The sequence below is a fragment of the Manihot esculenta genome, chromosome 1, assembly GCF_001659605.2.
Source record: "Manihot esculenta cultivar AM560-2 chromosome 1, M.esculenta_v8, whole genome shotgun sequence".
In the NCBI taxonomy this organism is placed as follows: Eukaryota; Viridiplantae; Streptophyta; class Magnoliopsida; order Malpighiales; family Euphorbiaceae; genus Manihot; species Manihot esculenta.
Genome location: NC_035161.2, coordinates 14,901,800 through 14,921,326, shown reverse-complemented (window position 1 = coordinate 14,921,326; position 19,527 = coordinate 14,901,800). Strand labels below are relative to the sequence as shown.

At 31.5% G+C, this 19,527-nt stretch overlaps 1 protein-coding gene across 2 annotated transcripts; it reads left to right on the top strand.

Moving 5' to 3' along the window:
• The first annotated feature begins 9,404 nt into the window (after nt 1-9,404).
• On the top strand, nt 9,405-10,408 carry LOC122721818. Of its 2 annotated transcripts, none has more exons than XR_006348591.1 (4): nt 9,405-9,707; nt 9,789-9,861; nt 9,943-10,091; nt 10,191-10,408. XR_006348591.1 is itself a non-coding variant. In XM_043950758.1 (4 exons), the coding sequence occupies exons 1-4, from the start codon at nt 9,463-9,465 to the stop codon at nt 10,242-10,244; spliced, it is 417 nt and encodes a 138-aa protein (XP_043806693.1). In that variant the 5' UTR covers nt 9,405-9,462; the 3' UTR covers nt 10,245-10,393. The 2 variants fall into 2 exon arrangements, 1 of the variants encoding a protein (XP_043806693.1); XM_043950758.1 differs by lacking the exon at nt 9,789-9,861 and having other exon boundaries at nt 9,943-9,951; nt 9,983-10,091; nt 10,191-10,393.
• Nucleotides 10,409-19,527: the final 9,119 nt, after the last annotated feature.

The following is a 19,527-nucleotide window of genomic DNA, read 5'->3' as shown; positions in this document are numbered from 1 at the left end:
TGTGCTGGACTTTGGCGGTTCTTGGAGGCAACATCTACCTTTGGTGGAGTTTGCCTACAATAACAGCCATTATGCTAGCATCGGGATGGCTCCATATGAAGCTTTATATGGGAGGAAGTGCAGGTCACTTGTTTGCTGGGAGGAAGTTGGAGAAAAAGCCTTGGCAGGGCCTGAGCTAGTAGAGATCACCAGCAGGGTGGTACCTATAATCAGAGAGAGAATCAAGACTGCTGCAAGCAGACAGAAGAGTTATGCAGACATCCGCAGAAGACTAGTAGAGTTTCAGGAGGGGGATCTGGTATTGCTCAAGGTGTCTCCAATGAAAGGAGTGGTTCGTTTTGGGAAGAAAGGTAAACTAGCCCCACGATACATTGGACCCTTTGAAATCTTGCAGAAGATTGGGAATGTGTCGTACAAGCTAGATTTGCCTGCTTCGATGGAAAGAATCCATCCAGTTTTCCATGTTTCCATGTTAAGAAAGTTTGTGTCAGATCCGAGCAAGGTTCTTAGTGAGCCTGATGTGGAGATCCAAGAGGATCTCACCTATGTTGAGCAGCCAGTGCGGATCATAGACACCCAGATTAGAAAGCTGAGAAACAAGGAAATCCCGATGGTGAAAGTCCTTTGGAACCACCACAATTTGGAAGAATGTACTTGGGAGACACGGGAGTCCATGCTCCAGCAATATCCCCATCTCTTTTAAGGTTAGATCTTTATGTGTTTATGTATGTATGTTATGTTGTTTGCTATGCATGTGTTAGTTGAGGAACATTCGGGGACGAATGTTCTTAAGGGGGGGAGAATGTAATACCCGGCTAGACTCCAGTATCGGAATTCCTACCGTCCGGTGGAATCTCGGATGTCGGAGACCTCTAGAAGGGGTAAAACCATGTTTTCATGAGATGTTTTAAGGTTTTTGATGATTTTGAATGAAAATTAAATGAGTTTTTGCATGAAAAGTCCTTGGAGGAAAACTCAGGTTCGGCCGCCGAAAGTCAAGTTCGGCCGCTGAACATACATGCGTTTTGGAGGCACGTTAGGCCCCCGAAAGCATGAGTGAGGGAAGTCCAGGTTCGGCCGCTGAAACTCAAGTTCGGCCGCCGAACATGGCATGCATGCGGAAGCACTTTCGGCCCCCGAACGTGGCCTGGCCAGCCACCTATAAATGGGTCACTTAGCCGAAATGGGCGAGCTTTCTCCCATTTTCGGCCACAGCTAGCTTCCAACCTCCCTCTCCCTAGACCTTGTGTTCTTTCTCCAAATCTCCTCCATTTTTCTTGAGTTTTCACCTCACTTTGCAAGTTTTGAGCATTTAAGACAAGTTTTGGAGCTTTGGGAACTCAGGAGCTCATTTGCTTGGATATCCGAGTTTAGGTCGCCTCTCTCTCGATCATCAAGAGGTAAGAGCCGATCTTAAGCTCATTGTATGTTTTAAGTAAGTTTTAAGTTGTTTTTCGGGGTAGAATGGCATGTTTAGGGTTGTATGAGTTTTTGAGCAAATGTGATGATTTTGAACAATGTGGCATGTTTGAAGTGTTGTAGTTGGGGTATTTGATAGTTTGAGACCCCTAGGTGTGATGTATGATATGTATGCATGTTTTAGAACCAGTTTATGCTTGATTTGAGGTTTTGGGAGGCAAGAGGTTCATTTGAGCCAAGTTTCTGCCCATTTGGGAGAAACCAGGTTCGGCAGCCGAAGGAACTTTCGGCCGCCGAACCCCCTTGTGGAGGCAGCATTCGGCTGCCGAAGCTTGCCCCCGAAAGGAGACTTTCGTCTCTGTCTGGGACTTTCGGCCGCCGAAGGTGCCGCCGAAAGTGCCTGACTTTCGGCTCTGGAGGGACTTTCGGCCGCCGAAGGTGCCGCCGAACCTGCCCTGTCCAGCCTTTTCTTGCATGTTTTGCATGGATGTTTGGTGATGTTTCAGGGGGTTTTTGGGGGATATTTTTAGAGTTATGTTCTAGTTGTTTGGTCCCTCATTTGAGTCCACCTGTGTAGGTTCGGACCTGAGGAACCGAGGACCCCAGCAGTGAGTCAGCTGCTTCAGTCAGTGTCAGAGCTAGCCAGAGGTGAGTGGGATAACTCTTATGTTTTTAAATAAATAAACCCATTTGAGCATGATTCACGCATCATGAATGCCATGAGATATAATAGGGTGCTTGCATTAGAACTCACGAATATGTTGCATTGCATAATATGTTGATGATGTGGATGAATGTTGAATGATCCTTTAGTCCTCGTATGTTATGATATGATGATGATACGGTACGGAAGACCAGTGAGGCCCATTCTACGCCCCTGGCACTATGTAAGAGAAAGACCAGTGAGGCCCATTCTACGCCCCTGGCATTATGGAATGTTATGTTATGTTATGAAAGAGAAAGACCAGTGAGGCCCATTCTACGCCCCTGGCACAGTTGGACCATGTAGAGGACTATTGGTGACAAATTCATCCTTGATGTGATTAGCTGTGATGTGATGCATTTCATGTTATCATATGTTTTAAATGTTTTACTATTCTGCTCACTGGGCTTTGTAGCTCACCCCTCTCCCCTAACCCCAGATGTGCAGGTACAGGGTAGACCAGGAGGTTAGACAGAGTTTTGAAGTATGTTTATGTAATAAGTTAGATTGTGGACATGACAATTGTACTATGATGTAATGTAAGAGATTACAGTATGTTATGTGATGAGGTATATTGAGGTTATAGTTGTGCTTGACCCTATGAGTATTGTAATCCCTTGTTGATACATGATCTTAATGTCTATTGATGTTTATGTTTAACCAACTCAACTTATGATGTATCGCCCATTGGGGCATTGATGAGATCCCACTGAGGGGTCAAGTTTATGATTATGTTAGTGCATGCACAGGTTGAGTTTGGTGTATGAGGAATGATGAAAAAGAAAAGTTTTAAATTTTTATGTATATTGATGATCATGTATGGGATTAAACAGGTTTTACAGGTTTCATGTTAGGCTTGCTACGGGTCCCGGCGGCCTTAAGTCGACCCGGATCCTAGCGCCGGTAGCGGTCCGATTTTCGGGTCGTTACAGGTCCTTTTGAAGATAATCTTTCTATCCTATTAGTAAACTATTAGCGTACCAAAGCTCAAGCGAGCCAGTTACACGACCACTTCTTCCTCTATTCGATTTTGCTTCTTCCCAGGCCCGGGTAGCTTTGGCTCTTGTTGAAGCATTGCCGGAAGCTTCACTCTGTGTAAAGTAAGGACTTAGCTTTTACGGGGAAATCCCCGAATGGGGACCTTAGGAGCTTTGTTCAGCACTGACCTTTTCTAGACCGGTCAAATCAGATCCCTGCGTAGAAGTTCAGTTTCAAAGCGCTAATAATCTCCAAATATATTGTTTCGTATTTGATTCGGTCAACTCCCGTCCCATCTTTTCGCGAATAAACTTCTTCCCTGCTTTTTGGGATACTAAATGAAGCCCCTGCTTGGCCCTTTACTGGCAGTCCTTTGTAATGCCCGAACCTAGTCTACTACCAATTCTAAATTCTACGGATAACTTCTTCCCTGCTTTTTGGGATACTAAATGAAGCCCCTGCTTGGCCCTTTACTGGTAGTCCTTTGTAATGCCCGAACCCGGTCTATTACCTATTCTAAATTCTACAGATAACCCTTCCCGTGACTACTTCTTGTTGTAAGACAGTTCGCTTACTCGATTGGCTGGGGCTTAGACAAGACTTAAAAATAAGCACTAAATGCCTGGTGAAGCTCCACCTTTCTCTCCAATTTCCCCTTCCCCCACGATCTATAAGCAGGAATTATTTATTGACAGGATTTGACCTGAACTCTCCTCTCTGTACCGTATCTATCTCTTCTAGCAAGCTAGAAAGAGAGTGAAAAGCTTTTCCTTCTCCCACGTTAAGTGTTCCCGGATCACTAACAAGAACTAAAAAAGTCTTGTATAAAGGAGTGTATCCTAGCTAAAAAGAAAGATGTAAAATTAAGCTACTAACGCTTTCATTAAGATTGGCTAGCTTCCATAAATTGGACCAGAGATAGGGGCGATAGATATGGAGGAATCTTAGACCTTTCCAATGGTCGAGGGAATCGAAAATAAGCATTTCACGACCGAACTACATGGTTCATTCGCCCCTACTTGGGCTTGGAAAAAAACAGCTTCTTTTGCTCGCTACGGGAACGGTTATCGCATTTTCTTCTTTTGACTTCAGTCCCTTTGCTTATATTGGATGGAGGTAACGGGCCACCACACCACTCTGATTAGCCTTGCGTTAGTTATTGGTCCATTTGGTTCTGCAACCTCACTCAACCCTAACCCTCTCCTCACACCCACAGCCCTTGATACGGATCCAATAGGGCAGATTTCTAACAATAGTGTGGAGCAAACTTATACCATTCAAATGGATTAAAAGGAGTTCAAAATCATATCCATATCATCCATATGCATTTGGGGCGTGTTTCAACTCATATGGGGCAGATTTGGTGCAATACTTGCAATCATAGGCTTAGGGAGCCTAATCAAACCTATGGGCCAAAACTACACAAAGGAAAGCCTAAAGTGAAGATCAAGAAAGGCTTTTGTGAAGATTCAATTTTGTTATGATGGGCTTGCTATATTTTATTATTTAAACACTTGTTTTATTTTAGTTTTGTTTGGACTTGTATTCTAGCCGTATTTTATCTTTTTAAGTTTTAGAGTGTTGGGCCATGTTTTGGGCTTATGTTTTAATACTTATGTGTTTGATGTGTTATTTTAGTGTGTGATTGGGCTTGAGCCTTATATGTGTTTCGACCAGGCCTAAGTAGAGTATCTTAAGGTTTTATTTGTTTTCTCCTCACGATATAAGGATAACAAACACTTGTAAGAGGCAGCTTTTAATCAAAATTTCAGAATTCTTTTCTTGCCTTTGGCGTGTATTGCTTTGAGTGAGAGTGAGGATTTGCTTTCATCAATTGCACCAGGAATCTTGGCTAACTTATCAACTATTCGTTGTGGCGTTTGTCAGATTCTCATCTAAATCCTTCGATCATTGGTGTTTCAGCTTCTCTAGGTTTGGGGTGCCATAGGAGGTGGGTTTATCTACTTGTAAACTAATTATTAAATCTATTTGTATAACTGCTATTTTGTTTAATGAATCTGTTTATAATGTAAACTAATTATTTTTTATTTAAAAAATTATAAATAAGATTTATACAAATAGAAAAAAGTTTTTTAACCCATTTATAAATTAAATTACAAACGGAGTTTTTTTTTTTTTTTTAAGTAAAAGATCACACACTACCCCTAACAAGAAAACTCACCTCACCATTATAATAAGCTCATGTAACTCCAAAAGTTTGTTGGAACTCCTAGCTTTCATATTGTACGGCATTGGTCATTGCTGATAGACAATCACAACCAGAGAGGAAATTACCCAAGCTTAAAGACTCTAGGTATGTCCAAAATGGGATCCCAACATTAAACCATAAACTTAAAAGAGTAAAACAGAAGAAAACTCAAACCCCAAGTCTTCTCTGCAGGCTCTATGCTCAACACCAACGACTACCAGAAAGAAAAATCGGCACCATGATACTTTCATCATGTCATAGCCATGGAGGGGTCAATTTGAGACTTACTATCCTCCAGCGCCAATTCTATCAATCTCTCTAAACTCCAATAGCTACTAACCAATGCAGAGCTCTTTTAAGGTCAAAAACAGATCTCAATAGAGTATTTTATCAACCAACAAAAGATAACAATATATATAAGGCTCATTTCCTGGGCATAGGAGCCCCATGCTAAATCTCTCGCTCCTCTTTTTCTCCTTTTGTGTATAGGAATTTTATAATATATATATAAATAAAAGCTATTAATTGTTTAAATGTTAAAATATAACTGAATTTGGTGGTAGTGCATTCACAATCTGAATTAACTATTTTTTCAATAAAATAATTTGTCATTATAAATTAAAAAATTATGACTATCTTACTAATTGATTTTGTAACTAAGTTTGTCAGAGTAAATTTGTCTAGAACTAAGTATTGGTCGGTTTGGTTCGATACAGAATTAAACCGACTAAAACCGATTTAACAGAATTAAGTGCTTGTTCTCTCGAGCATATAGCAATGATAAAGAATTTAATCGACATAACTATTTATTTATTACAATAACAGTAATTTATCCTTTAAACTAATTTATTATGAAAAATTGTGTGTATTTATTGCAATAACAGTAATTTATAGTTTTAAACTAATTTATTATGAAAAATTATGTGTAAGAATAAAAAGATAATTTTTTATCAGAATAAATAATATTTTGTCACAATTTTATTTGCATTTAATGATCAAAATACATAGTTTTATAGTGAGTAAATAATATACCGTGATAAAATTATTTTATTCACATGACAATGTTATTTATAAAAAATTATATGATAAAGAAAGTAATTTAGAGCATATGCCAAATAATTCTTGACAAAAGTACTTAATGTGATAAATTTTTTTATGAAAATAAGTAGGCATAATAAATACTTTTCATTACCTTAATAATAAAAAATTTAGGTAAATTCTCATGAAGGGTGACATTTTTTTTGATAAAAAATATTTAAAACTATAAAATTGAAACATATGATAATTGAAATTAGGATAAAAATAACAATTATTTTAAAAGTAATCAAATTATCTAGATAAAATATTTTAAAATAAAGATAAAAAGTGTTTCATAATAATTTTTTGTCAATTTTAAATAATTTTTATTTTTTGTGTAACTATCAACAATAATTTTATATTTAATAAATTAAATCTCCATTTATTTATAAAAAATTATTTATATTTAAAAAATATCTTTTATAAAAATATTTTTTAATAAGATAATTTATTTTTTATTATTTAATTAAAATATTAAAAATAAAATATATTAATAAATTTATATATAAAAACTTAATAAGATTTTTAAAATTTGAAAAATAACTTTCTCCTTTAAGAAAAATCAATTTCTTTAAAATAATTTAATTTAAAAATATTTTCATTAAATTTTTAAGTATCCAAATATTAAAAAATATTTTCTATAAAATAAAAAATTTTAAATCATAATTTTTTTTCATACATGTATCATAGTTTTTGTTCGTTAAATGCATGTATCATAGTTGCTCTAAAATAAAATTAGATAACATATGAAATATAGTGTTTAAATTTCATTAAATATATAAAGTCAATGGCATAACAAATATATAATACCCTTAACGAACATTTAAGATATAAAAATTAAAAGTAGTTCATTTATAATTAATTCATTGATAAAAATATAAAAATTTTAATTTATTGATGCTCTCCTCTTAATTTATGTAAAAAATAAAATATAATTAAAAATAGATCACATAAGCATTAAGAAAATATTGAAAATACTAAAATTACTGGTATCAATATTAAATTAATTTCTAGGAAAACTATTAATAAAATTTAAAGCAAAAAATTAATGAAAAAAATAAAACTCTTAACTAAAATATATATCACATACTTTCTAAAGAAATAAAACAATTCCCTCTGCCCATTTATTGGCATTTTAATTCATAACATTGACTTTTTATTTTGATGAGATTTTGTAAAATGTTAGATTATCACATGCTTATTGGCATATTTTTTATTTGTTCATTGATATTTTGGTGTTTGTATTCAATTTTTTTCAACCGTATAAAAAAGTTTTTAATTCTCAATTTTTATTTGATTTTAACCTAAAATTTCTTTTAATAACAATAAATTTATTACTAATGCATATTGAATTACTATTAATAAAATTGAGTGGCAATCATCCTGTTAATAATTACGTTAAATAATAGAAATTTATCCAAAATCTTACATTTATAAATAAATTTAATTATTAATATTATTATAATTAATATTAAATAAAAGTTAAAATTATTTTATTAATAATTTTAATTATATCAAAACCTCTATTATAATTTATAATTTAAAATTTAAATAAATTTACCATTTTAAATCAAATAAGTAATACTAATTGATTTAAATTATTTTATTTATTAGAATAAAATTAACAAAATTATATATATTATTAAAATTATTCATGATAATTTAAAATTATTACATGAAAATTAATTTTTATTAAAAAATAATATAAATTTACTATTCAAAATTATAAAAATTTAAAATTATTATTCATATACTTACATTCTAATTTTATTATCTTTTTATATAAAATTATATAAATAATAAGTTATATGAAAATTAAAATTTTATTATTTATAAAATAAATCACTACTATTATAATGAGTATAAAAACTGTTTATAATATGAGATCGACATCTATTGTATGTTTTGCTTCTTTTAATCAGTGCCAATATGTTGGAGAACAAAGCAACTCACTTGATTGATTCCTTCTTTAATATGATTTTAATTTATATTCTTTGATCTTTCTCTTTGAGAGTGCCATGAAATCCAAGAACGTTCTAAACTTTTTTAAATTTTAATTTTAATTTATACCTCTATTTAAAGAAAGAGATAAAGAAGAAAAGACATTTGATTTTTCAATAATTTCGTCTACAAATCCTACCTTGTTTTTGAAATGAAGAGTATTCATAGAAAAATTTTCTCTGCTCTTACTTAGAGAATTAGAGGATTGATCACGAAAATCAGATCATAGTGATCAGAAAGATGCAAATAAAAAGGGATGTAGTTTCAAGTGGTTTGCTTTGATAACTACTTGAAATTTCCTTCTCATCCTTTTCCACCATAAAAATAATTACAAAACCTGCTCTAATACCATAAAAAAAGAGATAAGAAAGGAAGAGATGGAAGATTTTCTTTTTGCATATTTCTTCTGCAGAGTGTAAGTATATATATATATACAATTTGTGCCTTAATCATTTCGTGTGATTATACTATTACAATCAATCAACGATTCCTAAAATTAAGATATCACGATTTGTCTAATATGAAGGAGAAAGATCAACACTCTGTTTTTTTTATTATTGGTATATGTCATCTAATTTAAAAATAAATAAAATAATTTAGTATTCTAATTTATTTTAAAATTAAAAATAAAATGGTATAAAACTTTTTAAGAAATAAAAAAAATTATACCAATTATTATTAGAAATATATATTAAAACTTGAAATAAAATTCAAATTAACTAATAATAGTAATATTAACAAAATTTTTTATTATAATTCTTAAAATATAAAAAAGAACTATTAAATTATATTATTAAAATAAACTTATAAAGTTATTTCAATTAATCATTAAAAAAGCGGTCACATAATTATGTTTTGGGTAAAATTTTCATTGAAATATAGCCTTTAGACGTACAAAATGCTAAATCACCAAAAAATTTTAAAAAATCAATTTAAAAAAGAATCCGACCGTTGCAAACCCATTATCCTCCAACTCTCCACGTATCTTGAAGCTGTCTCATTCGATCAAAGGAGATTTTTCCCTTCTACTCTTCCGAAACAACAACCCGGAAAGAATCCCTCCTCCGAGATAGCAATGGTGAGCGATGAACCGAAACGGAGTCCATCGGAGCAAAGGCAATCAGACCCTGTTGAAACTGGCCAAAACGTTGAGGGTTTGTTCAGTCCAAGATTTAAATCTTTGGCTGCCATGGCTGGTTGGGATGAGGAATCCATCCTTATTGCCAGCCTTATAGTAGAAGACACTCCTGATCGACAGTTTAAGCACAAGAAACGCTCTGATTTGCACTTCAAAACTCCACCATCCGCCAGTTCAAGAAGGTAACACATTCACCATCTTTGTTCAAAGATAACAAAATGATTTTCTTGAAAATTGAAATTAGCTGTTTCTGTGTTTAATAGAAAACGCAGAGTCCAATTTTGATTTCTGTCCCCGCTATTAGCCTTGAAGAAGAAGAATTACCTGAAAAACAAGGTAACCATTGAGAATTGGGCTGTTGAGATATTTTCTAAGAGGCTTGAAAATTGATTTCTTTTTTATTATATTGATGGGCAGAGAATCATCAGAAGGAAAAAACAGAAATTGTGGCTAAGGAAGAACGTAAAACAGAAGGAGATGAATTGAAGAAAGATGATTCTGGTGTTTCTTGCTCGAATTCAGTCTTTCCTTGCATGGATAAGCTCAGAGAAGAGCTTTCTTGTGCAGTAAGTCGCTCGATCTCTCGTACTGATTTCTAGATTTCATATTAATTGATTCAGGCAATCTGGGTTTTCATTGTTTTTAATGATCTTGATGTTTGGCAGATTTGTTTGGAGATTTGCTTTGAACCTAGTACCACTTCTTGTGGACACAGGTAAACGAAAAGTTTATTTGTCATATATTTATTCATATGACAATATTATTTGTCACAAATTATATGATAATAAAAGTAATTTTGGAGCATCACAAGACAAAAATAATAATTTTTTTGATGTACATAGGTAGGCATAATAAATATTTTTTATTATTTTAATAATAAAAATTTAGATAAACTGCATGAACATTTTTTTTGGAAAAAAAATATTTAAAACTATAAAATTGATATATGTGGTAGTGGAAATTATGATAAAAATAACAATTATTTTAAAAGTAATCAATTATCTTGGAAAATATTTTAAAATAAAGATAAAATGTGTTTTATAATAATTTTTTTATTAATTTTAAATTTTTTTTATTTTTTTATTTAACTATCAACAATAATTTCACATTTAATAAATTAAATCTCTATTTATCTATAAAAAATAGTTTATATTTTAAAAATATTTTTAATAAGATAATTTATTTTTTATTAGTTAATTTAAATATTAAAAATAAGATATATTAATAAATTTATATATAAAAACTTATTAAGATTTTTAAAATTTGAACCCGTTAAGAAAAATCAATTTCTTTAAAATAATTTAATTTTAAAAAATATTTTTCATTAAATTTTTAAATATTCAAATATTAAAAAATATTTTCTATAAAATAAAAAATCCTAAATTATAAATTTTTTTCATACTTAAATATAGTGTGTAAATTTCATTAAATATATAAAGTCAATGACATAAAAAATATAAATATAAGCTTTTAATCAACTTTTAAGACATAAAAGTTTAAAAGTAGTCACAACTACTTCATTGATAAGAATATAAAAATCTTAATTTACTGATGATCTCTTCTTGATTCTTTTTATCATTAGGCAGAAAATAAAATATTATTAGAAATAGATCACATAAGTATTAAGAAAATATTATATTATACGTAAGTAAAATGAATAAATTGAATTTATATTATATTCATTATATTTGAATCAATTTAAATTAAGATTAATTCATAATATATCAATTATAAAATAAGTTAATTGAGTTATTTAGTTTTATTGTAACTTTAATTTAATTTAATTAAAATTAACTTATATCAATCGTATGTAACTCAATTGAATTAAAATTAATTTATCTTCTGTCCACTATATTTTATATAATTAACTCATATTCCTATTTCAAAAAAAAAAAATCTCATATTCACTAGATAAATAATGTCTAATAGATAAGAGAGAATTTTAAATTGTACATTGACTTGAAAAACTATGCATAAAAGTATAAATTTAACTTGTGAAATTACATATATATCTCTATTAATTCATATCATGGATCCATTTGATTCTCAAGTTTTTTCTAAAAAGAAACTGTGACTTTAATTTATTGATTAAGAGGGAATTAAAAAATAAAGTTGCCAGCTCTTAAATTTCTACTTAAAAATTTAGTCTTCTATAGTAATCTCCTCTATACACCATTGAAAATTTAGTCTTGTATAGTGATATTTTCTATACACCATTGAAAATTTTATGAAAAGTCATTTAATTTCCAATCAAATAAAATAATTCATCTGACCTTTTAAGCTAATATATAATAGTTATTTAAATTCATAAATTTTTAAAAATAGCTATTTAATCCAAAAACAGTAATACTGTTAACTTTCTGTTTATGAATTAAAAATTAAACATTTAAACCCCTAATCGAATACTTTTTTTTTAAATGAAATATTATTAAATAAATATTTCCATAGGTTCAATTGTATTACTAAGACTAATAAATAATTTAACAAATTAAAATATAATATTTAAAATAATAATTTATAAGACTGTATTATCAAGGAAAGTATATATATATATATATATATATATATATATTTCATGGTTACAATATAGCTTATTTTAATAATAAATATTTTAATTTTAAATTTAGTGTTTCAAAATTTTTAACTTAGGTCTCAATTTTAAATTATGATATCAAATTTAAATTTTATATTCTAATTCAAAATTAAAAGATTAATTTTGATTTTAAATTGAAATTACGGATAGTTAAATTTTTTCTAATCAACAAAATAATTAGTTAAATTATTTATTAATTTTTTATTTTTTCAATTGGTTCAGATTTAATACTTTAAGTTTCAGAATATTCAATTAATTTAATTGAATTAGGTGTAAATTCGAATTTATTTAAGTATCCGACCAACAAATTAAAAAATATGAAAGATAGTGTATTAAATGGATTATAACAAGAGAACATTTGCACTCCGAGGCTTATCCTGGTGGAAAGTGCATCCTTGTAGCCTTGAGAGGTCTAAGGTTCGACTCCCCCAACCCCTATTTCAAAAAAAAAAAAAAAAAAAACAAGAGAACACTTTGAAAAAATAAAGATATTTAAACTATAATCACCCTAATAATTATAATACAAATCATATTTAAAATATATATATAATGGGTTATAAAATTAATGTTTAAATTCAATTAAATAAATAAAATCAATGGCAAAAAGAAAATATAATGCCCTTAACTAACGTTTAAGACATAAAAATTATTAATTGATAAAAATATATAAAAGCCTTAATTTATTAATTTTCTCTTCTTGATTCATTTTATCATTGTATAACAAATAAAATGTTATTAGAAATAGATGACATAACCAAAAAATATTAAAAATACAGATTTCAATATTAAATTAATTTATAAAAAAACTGTTAATAAAATTTAAGGTGAAAAATCAATAAAAAAAATCTTATGCACTTTTTATAGAAATAAAATTATTTTTTCAGTCCAATTATTAGCATTTTAATTCATAATATTGGCATTTTATTTTGATGAGATTTTGTTAAATGTTGATTATCAGATACTTATTGACAAATTTTTATTTTGCTCGAATTGACTATTTCAATATTTGGATTCAATTTTTTCAACATAAATAAAAAAATTTTAATTCTCAATTTTTATTTGATTTTAATATATATATTTTTTTAAATTTGACGTCCAATCATATTAAGACCATCATCCTCTCTTATATATGTAAATCCCCTATTAAATATAAAAAACAATTAAATAATTCCATATTTATCATATTAATATTTTCTAATAAATAATAATTTAGTACTCAATTATAAATTAATTACTTATCGAATACTTTTTATTAAATAAAATATTATTAAATAAATATTTCTATAGTTTGAATTGTATTACTAAGACTAATAAAATAATTTAATAAATTAAAATATAATATTTAAAATAATAATTTATAAGACTGCATGGAAAGTATATATATATATATATATTTCATGGTTACAATATAGCTTATTTTAATAATAAATATTTTAATTTTAGATTTAGTGTTTCAAAATTTTTAACTTAAATATAATGATGGTATCAATTTTAAATTATGATATCAATTTTAAATTTTATATTCCCAATTTAAAATTAATAGATTAATTTTGATTTTAAATTGAAATTACGGATAGTTAATTTTTTTTCTAATCAACAAAATAATTAGTTAAATTATTTATTAATTTTTTATTTTTTCAATTGGTTTAGTTTTAATACTTTAAATTTCAGAATATTCAATTAATTTAATTGAATTAGGTGTAAATTTTAATTTATTTAATTACCCGACCAACAAATTAAAAATAAAAAATATTATTTATTAAATAGATTATAACAAGAGAACAATTTAAAAAAAATAAAGATATTTGCACTAATATAATCACCCTAATATTTATAATACAAATCATATTTAAAATATATAAACAATGGGTTATAAAAATAATGTTTAAATTCCATTAAATATATAAAATCAATGGTAAAAAATATATATATATAATGCCCTTAACCAACTTTTAATATATAAAAATTAAAAGTAATCAACTTATAACTATTTCATTGATAAAAATATAAAAGTTTTAATTTATTGATTTTTTCATCTTGATTTATTTTATCATTATATAGAAAATAAAATGTTATTAGAAATAGATAACATAACCATTAAGAAAATATTAAAAATTCTGCTATCAATATTAAATTAATTTATAGAAAAACTCTTAATAAAATTTAAGGCGAAAAATCAATGAAAAACTAAAACTATTATCTAAAATATATATTACGTACTTTTCATAAAAATAAAACTATTTTTTGATCCATTTATTAGCGTCTTAATTCATAACATTGGCATTTTATTTTGATGAGATTATGTTAAATGTTGATTATCAGATACTTATTGACAAATTTTTATTTTGCTCGAATTGACCATTTCAATATTTAGATTCAATTTTTTCAACATGTATAAAAAAATTTTAATTCTCGATTTTTATTTGATTTTAACTTAAAATTTGACTTAATTCAATATTATCATATTAATATTTTTTAATAAATAATAATGAAATAATTTAATATTTATCGTATTAATATTTTCTAATAAATAATAATTTAGTACTAATTATAAATTAATTACTTATCGAATACTTTTTATTAAATAAGTTTTTTCATAGGTTCAATTTATTGACCAAGGGAGTGATAAGGATGTATTCACCCCTTGGAGTAATAAGGCTGACTACAGGACTTGAGCCTGGAGAGATAAGGTTGGTAATTGATTCTGCTGATTTTCAGTAATTTAGAGTTCTACGAGTTATACGTTCTGTTACATATGGTAGTCTAACAATATATTGTGCCGTACTTCTAGCTATTTAGTTATTTTTGTAATCTATTTAAACAGAGTCCGGCGTAGAGAGTCCGGCGTTACGAGGGTGAGGTCTTGGGACAAATCCTGCCCGGCGGTTGTGAGGCCAATGGGATGGATCACGGGAGGGTCGGACTTCAGGCTCTGGGTCGTGTGGGCTCGGGAGATGGGAGAGGGACCCCCGTGACATAAAAGGCGCCGCTCTGGGTCGTGTGGGCTCGGGAGATGGGAGAGGGACCCCCGTGACATAAAAGGCGCCTTTTTATGTCACGGGTGTCCCTCTCCCATCTCCCGAGCTCTATTCATTTATTCCTCAATAATAAACAGAGGCATAGTACTCTGTTTAAATAGATTACAAAAATAACTAAATAGCTAGAAGTACGGCACAATATATTGTTAGACTACCATATGTAACAGAACGTATAACTCGTAGAACTCTAAATTACTGAAAATCAGCAGAATCAATTACCAACCTTATCTCTCCAGGCTCAAGTCCTGTAGTCAGCCTTATTACTCCAAGGGGTGAACACATCCTTATCATGTAATAGCCCGGCCCTTTCACCGGCACTGTTACCGTTCACGGCCCAGGGCTATCCCTCGCTTGGCCTCGTGCCACCTCGTGCCACCTCGGGCTTTCCACTGGCGTCGTGAACAGCTTTTTAACATCCATTCACCCTCACGGGTTCCTGGCAGGATTTGTCCCCTTGGGTTCTTGCATCGCATCCTTCCCCAAGTGGATTTGGCCCAAATTTCCCTTTGGAAATTAGGTCGCCTCCCCCACTACTCGAACCCTTGACCTCCCACTTTAAGGGAATAGTCTGGTGAGAGTGAGTACCAATTGTTCCTCAAGTCCGTGCGGCACTTGACTTGAACACCTTCAAGCCAAGTCAGCCTTCAGAATCAGCCAATCATCCTGTGAATATGAATACCTTGATTAGTCAAGCTTATCTAAGCGAACTATGAAGCCAATAGGCATCATACAATCAGAAACCTCACAGTAGGCACAAGATATGAGAACTGAACATGAGAATTCATGAACAGGCTACTTATTTTATTCCAAGGGCAAAATAGTAATTACACATTATCATCAATACCATCGTTACAATAATTCTCACCTCCCTTGTAGACAGGGGGGACGGTCTACAAGGTGTGAAGGCACAACTCAGGATCTCCGTAGGCCTACGGTAGCCAACTGGGCCCAGCCCCAGCTGGTGGCCAACTAGTCACTCCCCCTAAAGAGCCTTAAGAACAACTTGGCTTGTGGCAGGAGGAGACATCAATATGTCTCAGATGACACATGCCCCTAAATAAATAATCTAATGAGAATTTCAGATATCTGACACGGCTCTTTGCTTACTAATATTTTATACTAATTTATCCCAATATTATTTTCCCAAATCTCTACTGTTGGAAAATTACAGTTTTGGTCCCTGAGATTCTAAGACCCTAACACTCTCCCCCACTTAAACGGTCGACGTCCTCGTTGACTGAGCTTGACGAAGGTCTTCAATCTTCTGCTTGGACACTTGATTTTTTTATAACACATGGAGTTGCTGTCATAGGTTCTCTTGTATGTTGCTTGCACCAACAATTTATATTTGATCGAACACTTGGTCTTGGATGATCTGTCCTTTGGTGTCACATCTTCCGCAAATATGTTTGGAGGTTGGTACTTCAATCCTTGTGTGAAATTATGCAATGAACTCTGTTGACTGTTAGTGTTTGAGTGACGACTATGTGTGTGAAATCTCCATTTCATGATGTTCTCCTCTCATCCACCCGCACGGCGCCATGACCGATCTGTCCCGCTGGATTTGATGTTGATTTACCCTGTTTCCTCTTTCACACGTCCCACTGTGCATATTCTTTAAGTGTTGATAGTCTTCCTTCTTTATATCTGTAATAGTCTCATGAGTAATATCATTAATCTCCTTAGTAATGTCAGTCTTCCTTCTTTATATCTGTAATAGTCTCATAAGAAATATCATTAGTCTCCTAAGACAATAATTACTCAAGCACGTTATCCAAAAACAAATAGCAACACTATTTTAACTCAACAATAATGAATTGATAAGAGAGACTCCCTTTGTTCTGCCAATGGCAACACCATAGCCATTGTCTCGAGTTACACGTATGTTATTTAGTCCTCTTTGACGTTCTTCTCTGTTGGCGCCTTTCTTTTCGTCTTCGTTGGTCTCATAGGTTCTATGCCTTATTCAACACCTGACCGAAACCCAACTGAATTCTAACAAATCCATGTTATACGCCATTTCCTTGCTTATAAATAGCTACATAGTGAATATGGTCAATATCGGTTAGTTCAAATTTTCTCGAGTCCCTCACACGGGGAACTTGACTAAAAGCTGTCAAATATCCAAGAATGATTTATGTAATGAAACGTGTCAAGAAATTTAGGAAACATTGTACAAGATTAGAGGTTGAGGGGTCCTTCACATTACCATTTGATAACTCCGAGTTACCTTTAGGACTCCACCTAAGATTATAACTTAGGACACCGCACTCCTGTTGTTTGGCTCCGAGGTCATATCTTGTGTTTTCCTCTAATTACCTTCCATTTGTACTTTATTATTCATCGTGTGATTTCTTAGCTTCATCACAACTGCGGTTTTCCATTGACACTTGATGCATTTGTAGCTCCTTTGACAATTTCCATAGGTACCGCCCCGAGGAGAAATCAAACTTTAATTGGCAAGATGATACTCCTATCTTCTGCCTCCCCCAATTGTTGCTTTTAACTCTTTGAAGAGTAGACACATTTTTTCCCCATCATGATTGCTTTGTCACTGGCATCCACCATTCCATACTCTTTTATTCTTAATCGCCTCTCACCCCTTCGCAGAACTTTTCTACGCTGGCATTCTTGAATTCTTCTTGTGCTTGATTTACCCATGAATAATGGGAGCGTTCTCTTCTCTATTTATCTAAGGGGCACAAACTCGATTTGAAACCGTCAGAAAACATGTTATGTTATTACCTTCAAGTACTATAATTTTATCAAGTAGGTCACAAAAACCTTGATTTCTCACCACACAAAGACATGCAAAACCATTGGTCTTATATATATATTACAAGAAGTTTAAGAGGTACTTATACCGATCCCACTCCTAGGATTCCGCACTTGTTCTGCTTCTCGATTCGCTTTGTTTTAGATAGAAAACCCTGCCTCTGATTGCCATTGTATAACACCATTCTTCCTTCTGTAATGTCAGTAACCCAAGCTCTCTCTTGGTATAGGAATTTCACTTTAGCACCAATACCACTTTATTGCCAAATATGCAAACCACAAGGAAACGACTTTGTGCACCAGTTAAGTATCAAACTTATGTTGGTTTACAAAAGGAAATTATAATGGGAAAATAATAAATTTACTCAGAAACTAGCAATACCAAAGTTCAGTCGTCCACATTGATAATCAATGTTAAACTTACTTTTGATCCACTTAACAAGAGAATAGGAAAAAAAGGTGAAAGAGATTTTATAAAAATGAATTAATTCATGTATTCCTCAATAATAAACAGAGGCATAGTACTCTGTTTAAATAGATTACAAAAATAACTAAATAGCTAGAAGTACGACACAATATATTGTTAGACTACCATATGTAACAGAACGTATAACTCGTAGAACTCTAAATTACTGAAAATCAGCAGAATCAATTACCAACCTTATCTCTCTAGGCTCAAGTCCTGTAGTCAGCCTTATTACTCCAAGGGGTGAACACATCCTTATCACTCCCTTGGTCAATATCCCCCCTCAAACTATGCCGAGGTTGGAGACATAGTTTGTGTCGAAAGAACGCAAGACGAGCCTTAGGAACTGATTTAGTGAATACATCAGCTAGTTGACAAGTGGAAGGAATATGTTGAGTAATAAGAGCCCCTTGAGCTACCCGCTCTCTTACATAGTGGTAATCCAACGCAATATGTTTACTTCGAGCGTGAAATACTGGATTGACTGTGAGGAATAGAGCACTGACATTGTCTGCAAAAAGTTTCGGTGGGTGTGGAGGAAAAATCCGAAGATCAGATAGAATATATCCAAGCCATGTAAGCTCAGCTGTTGTATGAGCCATGGCACGGTACTCAGCCTCTGTACTGAACCAAGCAACTGTGGACTGCTTCTTCGCACACCAGGAAATGATATTCGAGCCTAGGAACGTGCAATAGCCTGTAGTTGACCGTCGCGTCGTCGGACAGCCTGCCCAATCTGCATCAGAAAAGGCAGAAAGAGCAAGTGTAGTATCGGAACGAAGATTGAGACCATAATGTATCGTGCCCTTTAAATAACGCAAGATGCGATGAACATATTTCAGATGAGCATGAGTAGGTGAATGCATGAATTGGGACACAAAATTTACACTAAAAGACAAGTCAGGTCTGGTTAAAGTGAGGTATTGCAAGGACCCGACAATGCCCCGAAAAGATGTTGGATCGGAAAGTGGTTCAGAATCAATTACCAACCTTATCTCTCCAGGCTCAAGTCCTATAGTCAGCCTTATTACTCCAAGGGGTGAACACATCCTTATCACTCCCTTGGTCAATACAATTGTATTACTAAGACTAATAAAATAATTTAAAAAATTAAAATATAATATTTAAAA

Coding starts and splice junctions, on each gene's coding strand:
- LOC122721818 (XM_043950758.1), top strand. CDS start 9,463: ATGGTGAGCGATGAACCGAAACGGAGTCCATCGGAGCAAAGGCAATCA. Junction 10,092..10,190: donor GAGAAGAGCTTTCTTGTGCA/GTAAGTCGCTCG, acceptor GATGTTTGGCAG/ATTTGTTTGGAGATTTGCTT.